Source organism: Drosophila elegans, unplaced genomic scaffold (assembly GCF_018152505.1).
Source record: "Drosophila elegans isolate 14027-0461.03 unplaced genomic scaffold, ASM1815250v1 contig_468, whole genome shotgun sequence".
NCBI lineage: Eukaryota > Metazoa > Arthropoda > Insecta > Diptera > Drosophilidae > Drosophila > Drosophila elegans.
In genome coordinates, this window is record NW_024545855.1 from 4,641,459 (window position 1) to 4,663,669 (window position 22,211).

The 22,211-nt window shown below is 40.0% G+C and overlaps 2 protein-coding genes across 10 annotated transcripts in view; one reads left to right on the forward strand and one right to left on the reverse strand.

Annotated features, from left to right (window-relative positions):
* Nucleotides 1-299: 299 nt before the first annotated feature.
* Nucleotides 300-2,082, reverse strand: LOC108143030 (ferrochelatase, mitochondrial). The gene is made up of 5 exons (XM_017267227.2): nucleotides 1,955-2,082; nucleotides 1,511-1,889; nucleotides 1,205-1,306; nucleotides 819-1,140; nucleotides 300-756 (listed from the first exon to the last, which is right to left on the reverse strand). The coding sequence occupies exons 1-5, from the start codon at nucleotides 1,989-1,991 to the stop codon at nucleotides 442-444; spliced, it is 1,155 nt and encodes a 384-aa protein (XP_017122716.1). The 5' UTR covers nucleotides 1,992-2,082; the 3' UTR covers nucleotides 300-441.
* Nucleotides 2,083-2,668: 586 nt separating this feature from the next.
* Nucleotides 2,669-22,211, forward strand: part of LOC108143117 (rho GTPase-activating protein 100F) — a 48,226-nt gene continuing 28,683 nt past the window's right edge. For 5 of the 9 annotated variants that reach the window (XM_041708943.1, XM_041708947.1, XM_041708944.1 and 2 more), the window contains exons 1-2: nucleotides 2,670-3,865; nucleotides 7,892-8,211. In XM_041708943.1, coding sequence (XP_041564877.1) covers nucleotides 8,125-8,211 — 87 coding nt within the window. In that variant the 5' untranslated portion in view covers nucleotides 2,670-3,865; nucleotides 7,892-8,124. Of the gene's footprint in view, nucleotides 3,866-7,891; nucleotides 8,212-22,211 lie in introns of all 9 variants that reach the window. The other 4 variants (XM_041708949.1, XM_041708951.1, XM_041708952.1 and 1 more) reach the window with 1 other exon arrangement.

The following is a 22,211-nucleotide window of genomic DNA, read 5'->3' on the forward strand; positions in this document are numbered from 1 at the left end:
AAGAGAAAATTTTTTTGAATAGAGCGTAACTCTTATCTCACTGATTACTATTACTTGTGTTTAGCGCAGCATATTTTTTCAGACCTGACACGAAGCATGATACAATAACTGAGTCAGTTATTGTATCAAGACACGAAGTACTGAAAATTATATTTTTATAAAATGTTTGTAATTTGTACTATCAACATTTAGCAAAAACGGAGAAAGTCCGTTTCTATTCTAAGGAGGGTTTATATGTTTTTCCTTTTAAGCTAAGCTTAAGCTGCAATTGCAACCATTAATTTAATAGTGGTGCAGTATATTTTACATATATGCTTTATTGCCAGCGGAAAGCAAAGCCAGTGTGTGTGAAAACCAATCCCCCATAACCCCATATGAATGCATAAGTGTTGGCTCCCAGCTGAAGCACTTGAAATGCCTGTCACGCAGTACATCCAGATCTCAGTTTGAACACAGCTGACGGTACCAGCTCTTACTTTCCCGGCACTTTTGGTTGGAGCACATGGGGCAACGCATCAGAAACTTGGGGTTGACTGACTGCTCGGACTTTAGGTGATCCGCCACAATGTTACTTAGGGCGTCAATGAACAGCGGGTGGTCGTTGGGGGCGGCTGCCCGTCGGATCTCCTCCACGCCCACCTCCTTGGCCAGTTCGTCGCAGTACTCGATATCCAGCTCGTGCAGCGTCTCGATGTGTTCGTTAACAAAGGCGATGGGCACCAAAATGAAGTTCTTCAGGCCTTGCTTAACATAGCCCTGTGAAGAATGATTTCGGTTTACAGCTTGACTCAATGGACATTTTGGAAATGCAGCCCTACTTTGATGGCATCATCGGTGGCTGGTGCCAGCCACGGCAGCGGGCCAACTTTTGATTGCCAGGCCAGACTGTAGGGATTACTCTGACCCAGCTCCTGCATCACCATGTGCACGCTGGCCCCGATTTCCGAAGGATACGCGTCGCCCCGGCTCACAGCTTTCAGTGGAAGGGAATGGGCGGTGAAGAGGATTACCACATCGTTGCGCTTTGTCTCCACAAACTTGGCCAGTTCATCGCGAATTCGCTGGGCAAAGGTCTTGATCAGGAGTGGATGGGTGCCCCACCGGTCGATGATGCTCCACTTGATGTTCGAGGGCAGGTTACTATATACAGAGTTAGAGTACAGTCAATAATAATAGATTTTTCTCAAATGAACTTGTTACTCACTTGCTCCGGTAGTGAGTAAAGATGGAGTTAAAGCTGGATCCGGAAGTGGCGCAGCTGTACTGTGGGTACTGCGAGAAAAGGACAATGCGCTCTGGTTTGTCGCTGTAGTTAATAAATCAGTATAACATTAGTAAACCATTTGCTAGAAATGTATAACATATTAGAATTTCATTACTTCTGAAAGAAACTGTTTTTACTTTGATGTCAAAAAAAACTAATTTACCAACTTGTGCTATCCCGACATGCATTATATTTTCGTGGAATATCTACCGATTTTTATCATTTAAAGACGGCTCAACAACTCACTTTTCGATCTCAGCCAGCGTGTCCTCCGTGAGCGGATTGACGTAGCGGAAGCCCACGTAGTGCTTGTGCGGCCCCGTCTCCGGGGAGATCCTGTCCAGCTGCTCGCACATGAGCTGGCCCTGCAGCTCGGTCCACTTGAGGATGGGTGATCCGCCGCCGATCTCCTTGTACTTTTTCTGCACCTCGGGCGTTCTGCGCTGTGCGATCCAAGGACCCAGGCGACTCTGCACCGGCAGCTGGATCATGTCTCTATCCGTCATGATGCGGAATAGATAGTCGTGCACCTGGTCCGTATGCGTGGGGCCACCCATGTTGAGCATTAATATGGCAGTCTTCGGTTTCTGGCCGCTCAGGTGCCGCACGCCGGTCGCAAGGTTTCCTGTTGGTATTGATTGGGACATGTTGCAGCTACCTGGTGCAATTAATATGGTTCCAATTACTTACTAGCCAGTCCGTACAGTTTTGTGTTATGCAAAAACATTGTGTCTAAAGTTTAAGTTGACCCAAATATCAAAATATTGCACTTTCGATGTTTTCATCGATGTTCTCCCAGCACTCGCGCTAGAGATGGATAAACTTTGATGTCTTAAAACATCGGAGATATCGATGTTTGGCGGGACAACATCAATGTTTTCCCATCTCTACGCTGCTTTCCCTCTTCGGCAGCACTGCCCACTCATCATCCTAACGAAATGTTAAGTTAATGCAGCGAAACGATTATTTATTTAACATTACTGTTAGGAAAACGACGATAATAATTCGATTCTTATCGCTATCCTAACAGCGCGCTTTTCAAATATCGGAAACCCGTGTTGCCAAGTTTAAGTTCATAATGTATAAGAGAGATTCAGTTTCTATTTTTTCGGGAGACAAACAAGCAAAACAATTGTTTTGGTCAATTTTTTGTTGATAAGAAATATTATTATTACATTAGACAGTGCGAACTCAATAAATTCATTAACTGAGTCAAAAAAAGATAATCTAATGCATTTTAAATATTACAACATAAATTTAATTTAAACTCCCGTTATTGATCTTTTAAACATTAAAATACAAATTCCAGTATATACTGTTAACGGGATATTTTCTGCGCTTGCGCTTTGCGCACACACTCCGAGGCGTGCATCGGTAAAAGCTGACTATCGTGCATCTCGCTCTCGCACGCTGCATTTCGCTCTTGTCGCTCGCTGCGAGTGTTTCATGTCCTCCGATTAGAGAACATTTAGCAGCTATTCAAGTGAACGCAGCTAGAATTGCAGTGCAAAAACACAAAAATTCCACGTGCACTAGGTGACCAAAAGGTGATTACAAAAAAAAACAACAAAGTGTGCCATTAAACAGCAGGAAAAAGCGAAGGAAAATCGCCGCAGCAAAGTGAAAAAAGCGACAGGGAGTTGTAGAAAAAGAGAGAGGGTGGGAACGCCATCGCGGTGGTGGGTGCTCAATTGCACCAATATTCGTGTTGTGTGCGTATCGGTGTTATCGCTTTCAGCTAAGAGTTGCTCCAAATTCGCGGCGCTTGCGCAGGAAAATTCGCGCTCTCCCGCTCAGCCTCTTCAGAAACGGAACAGGATATTTTATTATACTGAAATTCGTACGCAGGAAATTCGCATAGTTGTGAAAGCCGCGCTGCCACTCGGACGCATTCCGCTGGCTCAGCTGGCTCCCCCGCACACCCACACACAACCGCTCGCCACGCACCCACATTCACGCGCTCGCACACACACACACTCACACTCGCTCAGAAATCAATTAAACGGCAAAAAAGATAAGTTGCAGTTTTCCGGGAACCCAAAAAACATGCTGAAACTAACTCACAAGTTACGCAAAAAATGTCGCAGCAAAACAGCAGCAGGAAAAGCAGTTAAATCTTTGAAACGATAGGCATCGAAAGGATAAGGATTATGGATAAAGAAGAAGCGAGCAGAGACTGCAAGAGCGTATAGCTTTTTCGAACTCCAAGCCAATGACCACCGAATCAGCGATTTGCCTCAAACAACATAAACACCCACTTACCAATTCGCAATTTACATTTTTGCAATTTCACTGCCCCGGAAGTAAAAGCAGCTTCAGCGGAAATTAAAACAAATCGAAGCCGAAATAAAAGGCAGAGCAAGAGGAGAGACAGAGAGAGTTAGTTAAGGAGAGCCGACAGAGAGCGGGAGAGAGCAAGTGCATCCTCTTTACAACACGGCACACATTTACGACCGGTGACTGCAACTAGCCCACTCCTCCTACTCCTTTTTCGCCGCCCATGCTCCTCCCTTCCGCATCCTCACGGTTGTCCTTCGCAATTTCTGATCTCATAACTTAGACAGCAGCCGCGTCAGGAGGCATCCCAGTTCCAGAGTGCAGGTGAGAAAAAAGTGGGAAAACGTTTCATCGAGAGTGCCATGTGCATTTCGAAATGACAGCCGACGATAAAGACTAATGTTAATTAAAGGGATAATTTTACAGCGGCAAGGAGATTCAAGAAAACGTAATTTTTTCTGTCAATTCCAGTTCATATCCAAGAGATACTCATGCACTTGTAGGGAATGTGATAAAAAATTGTCATTATCGGGATTCATTTAAGAGTCAGGTATCTCCGTATTTTTTAAAAATGCATGTTTATAACTGAACATTTTTGAATGAAAATGGTGTCTGGATACTCCCACAACGTTTGCTTAGAGAAATTCAACAAAACAATACAAAAAGACGAGAAGTGTAATATCTTGAGGTTCAAGCTTCAAAGTCTTTCAAAAGTTCCAACTCCAACGCCAGTCGAAATATCTGAGAAACCAACAGACAGAAAACAAGAAAAATAAGTCGGGAAAAAGGGACTGGGCTTGCGTCTGGGGGAAGAAGTCCAGAGAGCAAAATATTAATCGCGACATTAACAATCAGAAATGTTTTTCTTTCGTTCTTTATTACACTCAAAGCCGCCCTTTATTTCCCTCCCTCATAATCCCTCCTGGACTCCATCAAACTACCCTCAGAGCTAAGAGCTTTGCTCCAATTTTGCAAGCAAACAGAGAAATACTCGTGTATAAAAATAATACAAAAAATAAAAGAAAATTCAAGCTAAACCACAAAAACTATCTTATTTTATGCAGAAATGTAAAAAAAACCTTTGCACTTTAGGCAGCTTTGCGTTGGCCATAAATGTGATTTTCAATAGGAATAAGCTGCCTTTCGGCACTTTATTTGTTGTTTATTGCATTTTCAGAGTGCCATCGCATTTTTAGACGAATTTTTTCAAACATAATTTGATTTATGTCTTTAAATACCTTATTTGATCTGTTTATATCGTAGGTACCCAAGCTTTAATGCAATGTGGTGGCTTCATGCGCAGCATCCCATGCTGTGCAACCATAATTCTATCCTTTTGCACTCACTAATTAGATAAAACCCTTGGTTTTCCCGCAGTTTTGCCAGTTTCTATGGTTTCGAGCATATTTTTGGCATTTCAACGCGGCTTCTGTCCGGCGGCCAAGCGAGTTGCAAGTTTGAAGTTTCGAGCTCCTATTTTTAAGTTGCCAGTGGCATGTTGCACAGTTGCCTGGTGACAAAGCAGCATAGAACTCTTGACTGTGAACCGGCAATAATAGCACCATGGGGCGACACGACTGCACTGAAAATAATGTCTTCTTTATACCAAAAATATACTCTGTGAAGTTCTTAAATCACTCATAGTATTCTTGTTCACCAAAAGCACTGTTAAAACAAAATAATACACATTTTGTATGTCCCAAAATATCGGAGAACTATAACACCCTAGGTTACAAAATTCTTGTTTAATGCTGAACACATTTTTAAGCCCAGTGTGTGTGCAGTCGCATAAGCGCGCGGCAGAAATCCAGTGGGTGTGATTGGTGTGGACGAGGAAAAGGAGGAAATGGTGGATAAATTTGAACGCAGCAATAACCAAACCAAAAGTCGCGATGGTGTTAGGATTGAGCCAAAAAAAGAGTCATCTGTAACTGCGTTTTGCTGTCATTGTTGCGTTGGCTAGAAAATATTCTATATTGATAATATCTAATATATTGATTAATATTAGTTTTAAAGAAATACTTGGTATTGCTAAACCTTTTTGTTTCTTCGAGTAGAGCCCTCTGGCTGATATTCCCCTAACATCTAGTCTCCACATTTGCGATAAGCTTTTTTATTGTTTAATAAATTATTTGCCATTTTTGCAGCTTGAATGGAGGGCAAGATACTTTTGTCACTCACTTATACACACACACAGCGGTCTGAATTTATGATGTCATTATAATAAATTTTATGCGTGCCTAGACAACATTCCCGCGACAGACGACTGGTAATGGTTGTTGCTGCTGCCAGTGAACACACTGCTGGCATTTCTTCCTGCGTATTGCTGTACTCTGTCGCTGCTGCTGTTGTGACACAAAGTATCTTGTATCTGCATATTCCAGTTCCTACTGCTCCTCAAACGGTTGCAGTCCACCCGCTGCGAATGAAATTATGGATAGAAATTGTTCTCTTGCACACCAGTACACTCAGCAGGGATGTTAATTTGGTATTTTTTTTCAAACCAGTTTCATGTATTTCGCGATCCGTTGATACTTGATACTCTATATTTTTCGTCGACCATTGAATTATCAATAAAATTATATCTCAATATAGTTTTTTCGAAATATTTTCCTTGTTTCCACACATTTGCTCAATCTGTTAGTGACCTCTTCGATTCAGTTCAGAAAAATTTCTGAAAGCTAGAATTCATTTTTTTCTGGCACCACTGAAACTAGCATTGAAGCTGGCAAGGAAATCAGTTGTATGCAATACAGCTGGACCCTCATACATGCATAAGAAAATGGCTCCACATTCTTCTTTGTACATATGAATGTCCTAAGCACGATTGTAACATTTTTCATTGCAATTACGCTGGGGTGCAGGAAGAGTTAGGAGTGAGGAAACTCCGCGAATGATAGTCACAACTTTATGGGCAAAAATTCTAAGTTTGAGTCATGGGCAAAGTGCCAGCCAAGGCGTTACTGGCTTACTTAGGGTATACGTACCCCTAATGTTGATGACAATGCTGATTCCGACGATGATGACGATCAGTTTTGTAGAGAAATCCATTTCGAAATTAAAGTGTTGCTAAGCTTATAGAGAGCCCAATATTTAGCAGTTATAAAGACACAGAAGGGTCCTTTTCATTAAATGAGCAAAGAGCAAGTTCAGGTTACTGACGAAAACCAGGCCATCGCAATTAGCACTAAAGACCAGTCAGGCTAGCTGCCAGTCCGGTTCATTACCATAAGTGTATAGCTATGTGAGTGATCTGTTTTGTCAAAATGCCAAGGCTGTTGAAAACCAGAACTGTCCCACATCTGCTGAGAAATTCTTAATATGCGAAATTTTAGTGACATTTGAAACATATATATATTTCTTCGTAAAAAACAGAGTTTTTTAAAACTGTTTTTTTATATACTATAAAGATTGCAATAGATTGGCTTTTAGCTACCAGATATATAAAAATCATTGTATTATTTTAATTTCAAATGTTGCAGCTACAACTGCTAAAATCTGTAGCATACTTTCCTGGGGCCAATCTCCCCTTCATTTTCCATTTATTTGTAAACCTCCATATATTATATCTTTCGTTAGCGGAAAACATTTCACTTTCCAATGGACGGAGGACGAATGCCAAGGAAAATGGCAAAAATTGAATTATCAGCGCTATGAAATCAGAGGTAGACAGTTACTCGATACATGTATAATACAGTAGTATACATATGTAGGAGCAGAAAGTTGGTAGAAGTGGTACTGCCCAAGTGCTCGTATGCCTTGTCAAGCAAATGCATATGACACATGTCAGGCTCCAGGCCCTCGAAGTGCAAAGCTTCATTAAGTTAAACACGAACAGACACACTCTCAAACACACAACCACGCACAGTGTACTGGATGTTAAAAACCCATTAAGACTATATTTAACTACCTACGAGAGAAAGTTTAAATTTGAGCCAAGTACAGTAGTACCTAACCCAACAGTAGTACAGTATGTGTAACCGAAGTGAAACTTTTGTTAATATAATTAACTTAAGATTATTAGAAATTAGAAGGTGAAATTTCTACTCTACACAGTTTTAATTTGTAATAAATATGTTTAATAACATAATATTATGTATCATAAGTCATGCTTAAGAACATTTAAGAAGTCCCTTATAATAACATTAGATCCAAACCAAATGTACAATATATCTTGTGCATATATACAAGCTATTGATGGCTTTTTCGCGTTGTCCCATTGTGCCTCTCCCTGTCATGTGCCTGACACATGTGGGTCAGCTTGTTGACAATCATGTGACAGTAAATACATGCTTCTGGCTCTGATCTCGTTTTTTAACTCATTACTATCTCCGCTTTTGCATTTTTCAGGAACTAACTCACAACGAATAAACCGAACTTGCATTTTTATACCGCATTTTTGTATGGAACCAGAGTAACGTGTTCAGCATTGACCAAATGTCATCGCAACCAACTTTAGTTGGACGAGCAAGTAAATACGGCCATTAACAGAAGTTGCCTTCGAACGAAACCCCACCCAAGGCGAGAGGAAAGGCCAGGACAGCAACGAAGGAAGATATTCCCAATCGGATCCCCACTAATAAATGCAGTGGAAGAAGAAGTTTACTCGATTGAAAGCAGCTACTGGAAATTCGCGTGTGCGAAGAATGCTTTGTTGTGGACGTAGAAAGGTAAGTGATTGACTAAAAACGTTTTTGGGGAGGGAGTTGGAAAGTGAAAAAGAATGTTGGGAAGTGCCAGAGCAAATATATTATACATACATATACATATTCTTCTACAATGAAATATACCCCATTAATATTGGACTTTCTTCATTATATCATTAAAGTATCTTTTTTTTTTTATTAATCAAACTAGCCTTGAATCCTGATTTGCTAAAGTTTTTTTTAATCCCTTTTAAGTATTTTTAACTAATATTGAATATGATTATTTAACTGTAAATTGGAAGATAAGTAACTAAGCCGCAGTACGTTTTTTGTCGTTGTCTTTCCGGTACAAATTAAACAGCAACTAAACAATATTTGCAAAGCCCTCCCTTTGAACTAAAAGTAGGAAAGCTGGCTCAGTCAATCAATTGGGAAAAAAACAGCCATTCCCATATAATTTTCGTGGCTGCCATAATAAATTTACATTTTACGACTGAATTTCAATGAAGGTGTAATTGCAAAATCTGATTAATATGCTGCTGCCGATGCCGCAGACAAGGGGAAGACGTGCGGGTGTTTGAATGTCAATTTTTTGGTGGCGGTTCATTTTTTAAGGGGGCGGAGTTTGCACACAAATTGCGAAAAATGTTGCCCGCACTTTGATGCAAGCGATACGCATTCGGGTACAAAATCAATTACAAGCCACACGTGCGGCGTCTATCGGGCTTTAATCAAAGTTACCGCACTGTTTAATGCAATTTTTGAAATTAACTCCCGATTGAATACGGAGTAATTGGGCCGAACAAAGGGGTTTAATCTACTGGCCGACAGCACTTAATTTGATTACGACTCGTGCTCAGTGGAACGAATAAGAGTGTTTGCTCGACTACTTCCAACTGGTCATTCCGTCACCTTGTTCCTCCTCGATTGCCCGTTCATTAGGCACCTAACAGATCAAGGTGGTACAGTTCAAATTGGCTGGGAAAGCAGTGGGAAAGAAATTGAAAATCAAGCAACTATTCTTGACTTTCTGACTGACTTTTTTTTTTAAGTTGAAAGCGAATTTTGTTTTTTTTTAAGCTAAATATTTAATAAACCAAATTAAATATTTTATGATTTTTAAAAGCAAATTTTTGAGACGATTTTCCTCAAATTCAATTTTTAATATACGTTCTGGAATGAAACACAAGTAAGTTTATAGATTCTTATAGATATTTCAATATTAAAACATCATCACTAAAATCTTACAACTATTTTTAGGACATTTTCTTCTTGTGTAATCACTAGTTGTCTTGTAAGAACTTTGCCAGTCGGGAGAAACTTTATGATAAAGTCCTTGCGGATAAGTCCTTGGAGATGCTGTTGCCGACGCATTTTGGACCGCATCCACACCCTTTGCCGGCTGTTTGTTTCAGTTATAGTTGATTATTTTTCTTTTCGCCGCGCTATAAACTTTGACTTTGGTTCTCTGACATTGCAAAGTTCAACAAATAAATTAATTTACCCGCTGCACCGACGCAACGAAGCTGCCAGCTTAATCGCCCCGCGAGGCTGGCAAGGAACTCAATTTCGCCTGGTAGCGACCTAAGCGGAGATTGTCCGGAAAGCCTCAGAACCGCCCAGGTCCTGAAAAGGGTATTTTTGGCTCACTTAGTTGATTGGTTAAACAATTTTTAATTGAAATAAGACGCTGCCGGGCGGAATGTCAAACTTTTTTGCCAATACTGGCAGGCTTCCTGGCATTTGAAGAGCGTCAAACAGCTGGAAAGTTGGTCAAGTGAGTCGACGCGCTGGCATTTCCATTGGCACACGAGTGTTGACTGGCAGTCAAACAGGCAACAAGAGATTGCAGGCGTGCCAGGGGGAAGAAATCAACATATTGCATTTCAAATTGGAGGGCTGGACTGGCATGCCTGAAATCGAAATCATTCAATGGGATCGCTTTCGTGCAGCAACCGAACAGCATCCATATGCATCTGCAGGATTTTTTGGCGGAATTTCAATAAATTCCGCCTGCCGGGAGGCAGTAATTTATTTTGATTTATATGTGTGATGCGAAGTGGCAGCCGTAATTGTGAATTGGCCGTTTTTGAAATTTAATTTTAAGAGCGTTTGATTTTTCTCAATTAAATTATTTTGGATAAAAATTTGTAGAGGTTTTATATTGCCATGCATATTGAGTTTTTTAAAATTGCTGAAAATATCATCATGATAGCTTTTACCAATCAGAAGCTATTTAATAAAAGAGTAAGTGCTACTTAAAAAAAAAAAGTGACCAAAATTGACTTTTTTTACCCCTGCAACTTCCGTAAAACTTCGAATTTCTCAAAACCGGCCAAAAAGTTCCATGAAAATCGGACCTTCGAGTTTTAGGTGGCCCACTGGCAGATTATCACTCATTTGCTCTCGGGCCTTAAATGTTTTCATGATCACTGCGTTGAAGTTTATGAAAATAGTTTGTGGCTGTGGCCGGCAGCCCTTGATGTATAGAAAGCGGGCTGGAGGCTTTGTAAAAAAGTTTTCAAACTTGTTTGCCATCCAGCGGCACGTTCTTTGTGCTTGAAATGGCGCAGAATGACTCCTCCTGTCTTCTTAGCCCTGGAGTCTGTCAAGTACCATTCACAAATAAATGGCGGGCATTTAGGCAGCCGCAGTCTGGAGTCTTTTTCGTCGGCTGTTTGAGTTGACTTCCGAGTTGCCAACAACAATTGGAAGACGCAGCCAGGAAACTGGGAAACAGGACTGGCACAGTAGATTGCTTCAGTGCAGATAAGAATATTGCCTCAGCTGAAACTGCAGATGGAGATGGTAATGCTTGTTCTATACAAAAACACTGTCAAAAAATTTCTATTCAATCGGCGATACATATTAACCAGTGGGAATAAATACTGGTTATACTTATTTAGGAAGTCCTCGCAACTCTTTCTGATTAATAGCAATAAATATGTCTTTTTGATATTTTCTCCATATTTTTCTTAGTGCAATGTGTCCTCACAGATACAAGTTAGAGGTAAAAAGTTTCGCGAAAGACAAACACTGGCACAGGATTCCCTCCGCCGACTGTTCCCGATATTTCTTGAATTTTCTTTTGCTTTTCTATTGCAATTCGTTCGGTCGCATACAGCCACCAGAAAAAGCGTTTCTGGCCTGCTGCTTGTTTTAGTTGCCAAGTGATTTTGAAAAAAGAACAAGCTAAAACTATTAATTGGCAACGCAGATGTAGCGCGTTTTTAATTGCTGTAAACGCAGTGCAAAAGTTTTCCTCCCCTTGGTGCTTAATAAGCTTAATTTTGGGTGCATTGACTTGGAAAGTGCTGTGATAGGGCAAATTAGCCCAGTAGCTCGGCCCCTAAGGCATCCAAGCTTACTGCTCAGCTGAAACTGCATAGTATGATATTTAATCATTTAAAGTTAAGCATTTAGAAAACAAAGTGCACCTAATGAACGATTGTCGGCTGGTTTAAAAACTAGTTCAATTTGGTTAAACTTACTCGTAAATAAATTGTAGCCATACGGGGAACTCGACTATAGCGCTCTTTCTTGTTTTTTATTTCGTTATTTGTCATTTATAAAAGTGTATACAATTAAGCCAAATTGAAAAAAAAACCTTCTATCAGACAAATGGAAAACAATGTAATATTTGGTCCCTGGTATAAAGCTTTTATAGCATTCCTTTAAACAATTTTATAATTGTATACCCTCATTCTTCTTTTAAAAGGTACATTGTAAGTGGGATTGATTTAAAGCAACATGTGCTGTTTTGAGAACCTTTTAGGGTCAACTCGACTGGAAGTACTGGTATTCAATTGCAATTAATTCATTAAATTGTTGATTTATCAGTTAAATCGAATTTCGTCGTATGTCAGCAAAAAAGTTTTTATCCTGGGAAAAGTTTCGACCTTCTGAATAATATATGCCAATTGGCTCAAGGACGGTTTCTTCGGCTCACATGCCAGCCACTTTGCTTACCTTGCTTACATACAAGCCTCGAAATCCAATTCAGACATCTGTTTTTCTACTCACTTCAGCTACGTGCCCTTCATTTGCGCAACTAATTGCAAAAGTCTAACGTAACTATGGGCGACAGTCACCAAAAGCAAGTTGACAGTCGACAGTCGACATATTGAAATGTTTCCGTATTCATCGAAGACGAAGTTTGTTGCGAGCACGTAAAATATTTCCCTGTCACTGGTCCGCTTCTTCCTATCGGGTGACTGTCGAACGTGTTTATATTTTTCAGCGAGCCGTGCGATGTTCCAGCGTTTTGACAGTTGACTTATGGAAAAGGACCAAGGACCCGGGGGCCATACCTTTGCGCCGCTCTTAACTTATATTTAATTATTTCCGTCAGCAGGGCGGGTCATTAAAATGATGAGCGGGCATTAGCCCAGCCTCATGGTAATGATAATGGGTTGCCAGTCGGTTAAGCCGAGTTGGGCTGCGCTGAGCCCTGCTTTTTAGTTTCAGCCCTTGCCTTTTCGGGCTTTGGCTGATTGTTAAGTGACAGCACTGCGTATGACACATTTTATTTTTGGACAAGGAAAATATTAGCATCTCTCTGAGTTGGTTGGCGGCCTCAATAAGTGGGGGAGTGAAATCTATACGCTTAGTGATGCCAAAACGAATGATGGGTGCGCTAAAAAAAGATCATCTTCTTATATGCATTTTTACCTTCCCGAAACACTGTTTTAACAAGAAAGTAAGCAAACTTCGACAGGCCAAGGTTCATTTACTCTTGATATAAAAATATATTTGGCGATTTAGCAATACATGTTTCAGTTTTGGATGATTTTTATAAAACTATTTAAACTAGATAAAAATCATAAAAAATCCATCAAAACATGATAACAATAAATTTGAATACGATACTTTTGAATTCTTTGTTTCCCGTTTCATTATTAGCCACCAATTGTTTAAAAATCCAATTTTGAAGTATTCAAATTGCTATAAAATAGTTATAAAAGTTAAAAGTTAACACTTTTTCTTATATTTCGAGCGATTTTATTCCAAGTGAACTTGTTGGTAGCCAATCGTGGCAGCCACAGAAATTGCAGTGTCAAAACGAAATGAACCCACAACCCACAAACCTGCAGTGGGCAGCATCCGCGAACACTGGCACATCATCGGATAGTGTGCGTGAGTATCTGTGTGTGTGCACTAAAAGCGGTTTTTGCCACTCACATGTAAACCTAGTTGCCTGCCAAGTGTTTGGCTGCGTCCAACACCCACACACGGTTGTTGTGTGGGTAGGTCGTGTGCGTTCCAAGCCAAACACCCAACCACGTTTTCAGCAACCCACTTTTTCCCTTGGGTGGCTAAAATTTTCTGTTTACTTTGCTGTGGATTTTCGTTACGTTTCGGAGAAATTCCTTCTTTTTATACCACTTCTCTACTTTGACGAACCTTTAACGAATTTTGCATTTGCTTGGCACAGATCCTAGGGGGTTGATGGGTTAAGGTTGGTGGGTGGGCCGCCGATTTTCGCTCTTTTACCTCAGCTCTCTATGCATTTCTCTCTGGTGTTTGAAAAAGCTTTTGTAGTAGAGAAATACGAACCATTTTCGTTGTTGTGGATTTTGCCCCCATTTTTCTCTTTTTTTTGGGTTGTAATTCCTTGGCTTTTGCGGCTTGGTTGTGTTTCCTTAGACTGGCCAGCATTACGCAAAAGTTTATAAAACATATTTTTTTTGTGTGCGAAAACAATGGCCGGCATTCAATATGCAACATTAATGGTCGAGATGATGCAGGGATATTTCAGAGATTGAGCATTAGTATAGTAGTTACATTTTAAAAATCTGGTTGTACTTAAAGCCTGTTCACTTTTTAAAATGATTTAAAGATCATTCAAAAAGAATTGGTTGTTTCCAAAAATATAAATGTATATGTAAAGATTTGATGTATGGTACAAACGAATTTTTTGGATAATAGTAATTTATAATTAATTTTAATAATTATTATTTATTGAAGACAACTCGAAGGAGTTAAATAATTTCCACAAAAGCCCAGTATGCAAAAAAAATACATAATCACTTAAATAATTCGGGCAACCGTGCTGGAGAACTCGATCTGCTTCATTATCTATTTAAACCGTTAATATAACTTTTGGGAGAGCCTCACCTGTGTTTACAAACTGTAAATGTTTACTTTGCAATAAGAGCATTAAATTAGCACGTGTTCTTGGTTAAAAATTTGAGGATTTGGTTATGTAATTTGAGGAACATAGTATAGTATTTTACTGCGTGCATTCAAAGTTTGGGCATTATTAGGGCAAACTCGACGGCGAGCCACAGGCATTCGAAAGGTAGACAGTCGGAAAATGACATTAATTAGCCAGGCGAGAACAAAGCCGGGCCATGGGTATTAAATGCTAACAGTCGACACAGGCGAATACATGGCCCAAATAGTGCCAAGGCTTCACAGTCAGTTACGTTTCGAATGTGATTGATGGGGAAAGGGAGGAATAACCCCAGAAAAGACGCCAATTGCGATTAGTTGCTAACACCAACTGCAATTAGCTCAGTGCCAAGGCGAACGTCGGCGGCATTAATTGCCAATGAAGGCACTTAAAAGGCAATTAAGCGTGGGGGTCCACCCCCCATCGGGAGATGGGGTTTACCTTTGAACCCGAAACGCTCTCGCTAAGCGGCTTACGCTTCACGCAAGAGCAGCGCAAAACTTTGCATAATTCACCCGAGGGCAACAGCATCAAAGCCGCATCAAACTTGGTCTCAGTTTACCTATTTACGTCTTGGCCTGAGCACTCTAACTTTATCCCGTCAAGGCTTACTTCTACTTAGGACCTTTGCTACACACTGGACGAAGACCCGGATTAATATTTGTGTTCCCGATAAAGTGGACAAAGAGTTGACCATTTTGTGAAGGGCATGGATATTGGAGAATGTTTGGTTTGCCTTTTCGCTTCTGTAATTGAAGTTTGAAACCATGTGATGCGATAATAGATTTATGTAAACTTTCAAGTATAAATAAGATTGGTAAGCGACTGACTAGGAGCTCAGTAAAGTTTTGGTTTTTATGAAATTATCACACAATTATAATTCTTATTGTACACTAATTTTAAAAATAAGATACATTTATAATTCTAATTGTACACTTTTTTTTTGTTATGTTAATAAAAATAGTTACTTTCTTTATATTATTTATTAAATCGTGTAGTTATCCCTTGTAAGCTTAAAAAATGATATTTGTATCAAATAATTTTTTTTATTTCACTGGCGGCAAAGAGCATTTCACGCAGCCCGACCGCCGCATCATTATATTTTAAGTTTTGGCAGGTCAGGGGCCCAACAAGCAGCGCGTTGCTGCTAACTCAATTTGCTGCGCTTGACAAATTCCAATGACAAGGAACTTTTCCACTCCGGAAGTTTGTTATTTGCCGCTCGCTTCCGGCTGCCACATTCGCTGGATAGATTCGATGACCCAGCACAGTGGCCAGCGGAGTACGAGTGCCCAAAACTTGCCCATTTCAAATTCACCACTGTTTGCGCATCTTATCCGCGCAGGCGTCTACGTTACGTATACGTAACGTGGTGTATTTCGCGTGTGTGGTTGCCTGTGCCTGGTACTTGGAAAACACTTATCTCGGTGCATATTCAGTTGGCATGTCGCCCGGCCTGACATTTAATTGCCTGTCAGCGGTGGGTTGCTGCAGCAATTGTGAATGATGTGGCCATCGCAAATGTAGCATATAACGATCTATTAGGAAAGAGCTGGTGGAAAAATTAACGTGTTTGCGGAGTACGCGTCATCCTCGGCTTTTCATTTGTCTGGTCGGCATGGGGTGGGTCAACGAAGAAAAGAAAACCGCCACGTTATAATGCTCGTATGCTAGTAAAAATAACTTAAAATTCGCGTACTATTCATTTGGGTACATTGAGGAAGCTAGAGAGAAAAAAAAAAATAAAAGAAAAGGGTTGAAGAAAGATTAGAATACGAAAACAAAACAAAACGTGAGAGATACACTTGCCAAAACATCACTCCTTTTTCTACGCCAAGAAGGCGAAGTGCCCACCCTACCATGATCCTAATGGTCCAACATTTCCTCTTCAGGATCCCTTGGAGTGACTACCAATCACTTTTTAAACGACACTCGACTTCCATGATCCCCGGATAAGGAGAAACTTAGTTAAAATTCATTTTCTTTTATTACACATTATAATTACGAATTATCCCTTTCATATGGGCTGAGATATGTTTGTTGTTGTTTCATACAAGCTTATTCTGTGATAAATTTGTTTATTTTAATATTATTTCACATTAGAAAAATAAACTGTTTTCATATAACTTTTTCATATTTGTGGTTTTAAATTTTTAAAACAATACTATAAAGAATTTTTAAATATAGGTAAATTTTATTTCTAACAAAAGTTCTCTATCATTTCGATTTTATTTATTTATTTATTTTTTTTTTTTTAAATATGTTTTTTTTTTAAATTAGTGCTTCAAAAAAAAAATTTCAGTTTTATTTATATACCTAAAAAAAATTGTCTAATTAATTCATTTCATTTTTCCTTTGTTTTTTTTTTCTTATCAAAAATTGCAAAGAGTTCAAAGTTGCTGAAAGAGAACGGGATTAATATATATAAATAATAATGGCTATATATATAAATTAATATAAAAATCTCATATAGATTGATAGTAGATGATCATTGTAAATATTTAAGGGTTTAAATTTATAAGTGACTGCGCGTGTAAATCTTAAGGAACAACTTTTGTATCTGCCCTCGTTTATTAAAACAGAGCTTTAGAACTGCAAGCAACGGTCAGCAACACAGCGTAAACGCTCAAATATGCATATTCAAAACAAAACATAATATATTTTTATGCGGTTTGACCAGTGACGAAATAACTAAATAAAGGAAATAATGAAACAAGGTATGATAAAGGTAACTTACAGTCGATTAACTCCGGCGGCGAAAGATCTTTGGCAGCGGCGACTTCTTGTGCATGTTTATTTAGTTATATGGTCGTCGGGTTTAATTTTAGTCAACAAGGTTTTGGTTTTGATTCGGCAACATTGTTCACTTTTAATTTGTTAAATTTTTTTTCTCTCGCTAACATTTTAGCTATGCAATTTAAAAAATTTTCGCGTTTAAACTGCGGGATTACACATTTACTAGCACATTCACATATTATATATTTTGCCAAGTTTTTATTTATATATTTTTTTTCACTGTAAATTTTCACCGGTTCGCAGCAGCAACGTTGATCTCTTTGCCTATCATTTTTCTCTCTAATATCTTAAAACCACAGCAAATTAAGAACTGTAATTTATAATTATTACATTTCTTTTTTTTTATCGAATATTGATATGCATACTAAGTAGATTTGCTCTTATAAAACTGAGAAAAATATAGCAAAAACGTGCATTAGATTTAGGTTGAGGTAGGGTTAGGATGAGTAGCAACAGCTACTGCTGATGCTGCTGCGGCTGCTGCTCTACATTGGACAACTTGTTGGGCCTATCTAGGCTTTAGTATAGCTGCTGAAGATAGCCCTGGGTTTGCGGCACCTGCTCTATTTCCACTGGGTATCGGGGCTTATTCGGGCTGATGGGCAGCCCTGCTGCTGCTGCACCTGCTCTGCTGTACTGGCTGATGGGCCGAATTAGACTGCTGTGTAGCCGCTGATCGGGCTACGGCTGCTAGGCAGTGCTACGTTATGGCCACTGGGCAGTATTGTAAGCCAGCGCGTTTAGGGTTAGGCGCGGTCTCAGGAGGAATATGGTGGTGCTAAGCCAGCATCCGAATTGGCCTCTGATAATTCACTGTATTCCGCCACCGTTGAACGCGTGTTGCGTTATTCGAATGGATTTCTTTAAACAAAATTAAATAAAAGCACTAATAAGTTTTCGTTGCTTTTTCTGTTGGTCGATGGTTACTCACGGTGTATTTTTCTAACCAAGTAGCCAAACCACGCGGTCGGTCTGCTTGTTGGAGAAAATTTATTTCGGACGACTTGTATCGTTGGCGGTGGAAATCGAAAAGAATAAGCTAAAGCCGTAAGCTTAGCAGGTTACCCCAAAACGGAAATATAGCTCTGTCAAAATTGATATTGACCACATACCACTGTCTTCTACTCAGCTGATTGCATTTGTTGCGTTGCCAGTACGACAAAGTTCGGGTTCCCGCGTTAGAGGGCGCCACCTGATCATGATGGGCTGCACTTGGTACAAGCTAGCATTCTGACTATAAGATCTTAGCTATACTGCCTACTTTTCGGGATTTGTTTTTGTTTTCTTTTTATTTTATAAGAGAGCTCGAACAAGCCCTTCTACAAGTCCCCACCGCTAAAATCGCACTTGGGAGGTATAAACACACAATGAGCGATACACGCTTGGAGAGCCAATTGATTTTCCTTGGAGGTCTTCGAGTTCGTAATAGGTTTTACCTAGCTTTCTTCTTATTCTAGCTTTCACAAACGTTGGCGGTAGCTTGGCATTAAAACCTTTCACAAACTTGCTTTGTTGAAAATTTCTTCTGTACACCTCCTGGCCAACAGTATATGACACTTCTCGGCTTCTAAAATTATACGATTTTTCATTCCGACGTTGCTGTTGCCTCATAGCTTTCACTGCATCTCCCCTAAACATATCGACTGAATCATCTCGACTGACTTGAATAGCACGATCCTCTAACAGATCCAGTTCTCTTAGTAGTTTATATGTAGAACCTTCTGTGATCATATGCTGACCGAAAGCTAGTCGATAAGGTGTGTTGTTAACAGCTGAATGCCAACTGGATCTAAGCGAACAACATATGCTACTAAGTTTGACATCCCAATTGGATTGATCTGGATGAACATAAGCTTTGATTCCAGCGATAATGCTACGGTTAACCCTCTCTGACGCGTTACCTTGAGGAGCATGCACTGCGGTGTAAGCATGCTGTATGCCGTACTTTTTAAGCAAGTTATTGAAAATTTTGGATTTAAATTGTACTCCGTTGTCGGACACAATAACTTCAGGTATTCCAAAACAATGGAATAGGTCTTCCTCTAGATACTTAAGAATAGCTTCGGCTGTGAAGTTTTTAACTGGCCTTAGAAATGGAAACTTTGTAAAGTGATCAAGGACCACAAAAATTCCTACATATCCTGATTTTGATCGAGGATAAGGGCCTAGGTAGTCAATATATAGTTTCTGAAACAACCTCTGGGTTTCACCTGTTTTAGCCAGAGGAGGTCTAAGAACATAGTTGGCATGCTTAGTAGTTTTGCACACTGAACAATTGTTGACGTAATCTTTAACATCATTAACTAAATTTGGCCAAAAATAGTGTCGTCTAATCCTTTCTAGTGTTTTATTAATCCCACAATGCGAGGATAACGGACTATCGTGAGCTTTTTGTAAAGCGATCGAGATAAGTTCTTGTGGCAACCATAGTTTCCAAACCATATCATCCGCTAATCTTTCAGACGACGCATGCTCTGTCCTTCTATAAATGCAATCCTTCACGACTTTGATATCCGGAAACTGCTTTTCAGCTTGCATTAGCTTTGCTCTTAGTTCTTGATATTGTTTTGATTGAAATTGCGGTGAACAGAGATCTATGAAGTTTTCGATTTCTAAACTAGATAAATCTTCAGTAAACGTCCGTGATAATGCATCGGGAACTACGTTCCTAGTACCCTTTCTGTGCTGAATGGTAAAACTATATCCTTGTAGCTTGAGTGCCCATCTCGCTAAGCGGCTACTTAGATCGGATTGCGACATCAGCCACTTTAGTGAAGCGTGGTCGGTTATTACCGTAAAGGTATGTCCTTCTACGTATGCTCGAAATTTTTTTATGCTCAGTATGGCCGCTAAGCATTCTTTTTCCGTTACGGAATAGCTTCGCTGACAATCATTAAGTTTTCGTGACATAAATGCTATTGGAATTTCATCTCCTTCTTGGTTAACTTGCATCAAAACTCCCCCAACTCCAGTGTGACTAGCATCACAATGTATATAAAATGGCTGTGAATAATCTGGCATATGAAGAACAGGAGCTTTACACATTGCTGCTTTTAGATCCTGAAATGCTTGCTCCGCTGCACTAGACCACGTAAATGTTTTTTTCTTCTTTAAGGAATCTGTAAGCGGAGAAGTTATTGAAGCATAATTCTCAATAAACTTACTGTACCACCCGGTCATACCTAAAAACCTACGAAGTTGTTTTAACGACTGCGGTGTGGGGTACTCTTTAATGGCTTCAATCTTCCCAACGTCCATAGCTATAGTCCCATGACCGACAATGTGGCCTAAATAATGAACTTCAGGTACACAAAATCGACTTTTTTGAACGTTTATGGTAAGACCTGCTTTCTCCAATGCTTTTGCAATTTCGCGCAACACCTTTATGTGCCGCTCAAAAGTATCAGAAATTATAAGGAGGTCATCCAGATAAATGAATACCTCATTTCGAAGGTAGGCTGGGATTATGCGATCCATTAACTTTGACATCGTTGAAGGGGCATTCGTAAGGCCGAAAGGCATGACTTTAAATTGATATAAAGGTCTCCCGGGAACTGTAAAGGCGGTTTTGTCTTTAGAATCAGGGTCGAGTGGTATTTGCCAATACGCGTCTTTTAGGTCAAGGCTAGTGATGTACTCAGCCTTTGGTAGACGACTTAAGATACCCTCTATTAGTGGCATAGGATAAGCATCCTTTCGTGTCACCTCATTGACTTTACGACAATCTATACAGAGGCGCACCTTGCCGGGCTTTCTTACGATCACTACTGGCGAAGACCACGAACTATTTGATTCTTCAATGACTCCAAGGCCAATCATACGATCTATTTCCTCATACATAAGTTTTTCGATAGCAGGGGAAACTGGATAATGTCGTTGCTTAATGGGCTTTGTACTACCTACATCTATTTCGTGATGCAACAAATTTGTTTTACCCAGACCCTTTTCAGAAAATGATGGAAATGATTGAATAGCTTTTCCCAATAAAGTACGCTGGTGCTCTGTTAAATTACGTTGCGAAACAGCAACAGCTTCTTCTACACTCGGACATGCTACGCTAGCAATACCGTCTCGGACTGACAATCCTGAAGGTAACATATCAAATGCAGTCCAAAAGTCAATGCCTAAATATAACGACTGAACAAGTGACGGAACGATGTACAAATTTAGTCGCTTTGTTGTCTCTCGATAAGTGACGTCTACATTAAGTTTACCAATTATAGTCTGTGACTGACCATCTGCCGTGCGCACATTTGACGACATTTGCTTAAAATTTACATTTCGACAAGAAAGTTCGTTGGCAAAGTCTCCTCCTATACAGCTGATTGATGCGCCGGTGTCCAACAACCCTATCATCTGTTTCCCAAAAATAGTGACTTCGGCATAAGGACGTACGTCGCGACCGACTATGGCTGAGATCAAGGCCTGTTTTTCATTTCTAATTTTCCTATAGTATTCACTGATTCGCAAGCACGATCTTTTTCTTCTTGCTGGTGGTGAATGGAAAGGTTTTGGTACTGGCAGGTTTGTGGTTTTGTCTGGTAGAATGGTTTTTGTAGATTGAGGTGGCTCTACAAATCCGTCTGAGTCGTATTCGCTGTTTGTTTCTTCCGTGCACTTGCCACTGGTGCACGATCTACTAAGTTTTTTGAGCCAGTACATTTCGTACAGGATGGTTTATAAGTATCAGGCTGACCACAGCCGTAACAAAACACCTGCCGTTCGCAAAGGCAATCTTGATATCGATGGCCTTTCGCTCGACAGTTCCAGCAAGTCAAATTAATGGCTGCTACCTCAAGACTCTCGTCTTCATCGCTGAAATCCTCTTCGCAATCGCCATGCGTCTCTACAGCGTGAATGGTACGTCGTACAGGAGGTTGTGACCTTTGCGATGTAGGTTTATTCTTTGTCAAGCTCAGCATAAATACCTCACGAGTTCTAACTAAGTGACGTAGGTGTGCTGTGCTAGTCACTTTTTCATACAGAAGTTCATGTTGAATTTGAGGCAGCAAATTAGCCCGTAAAGTTTCCAACAATGCTAGGTCTGACAATG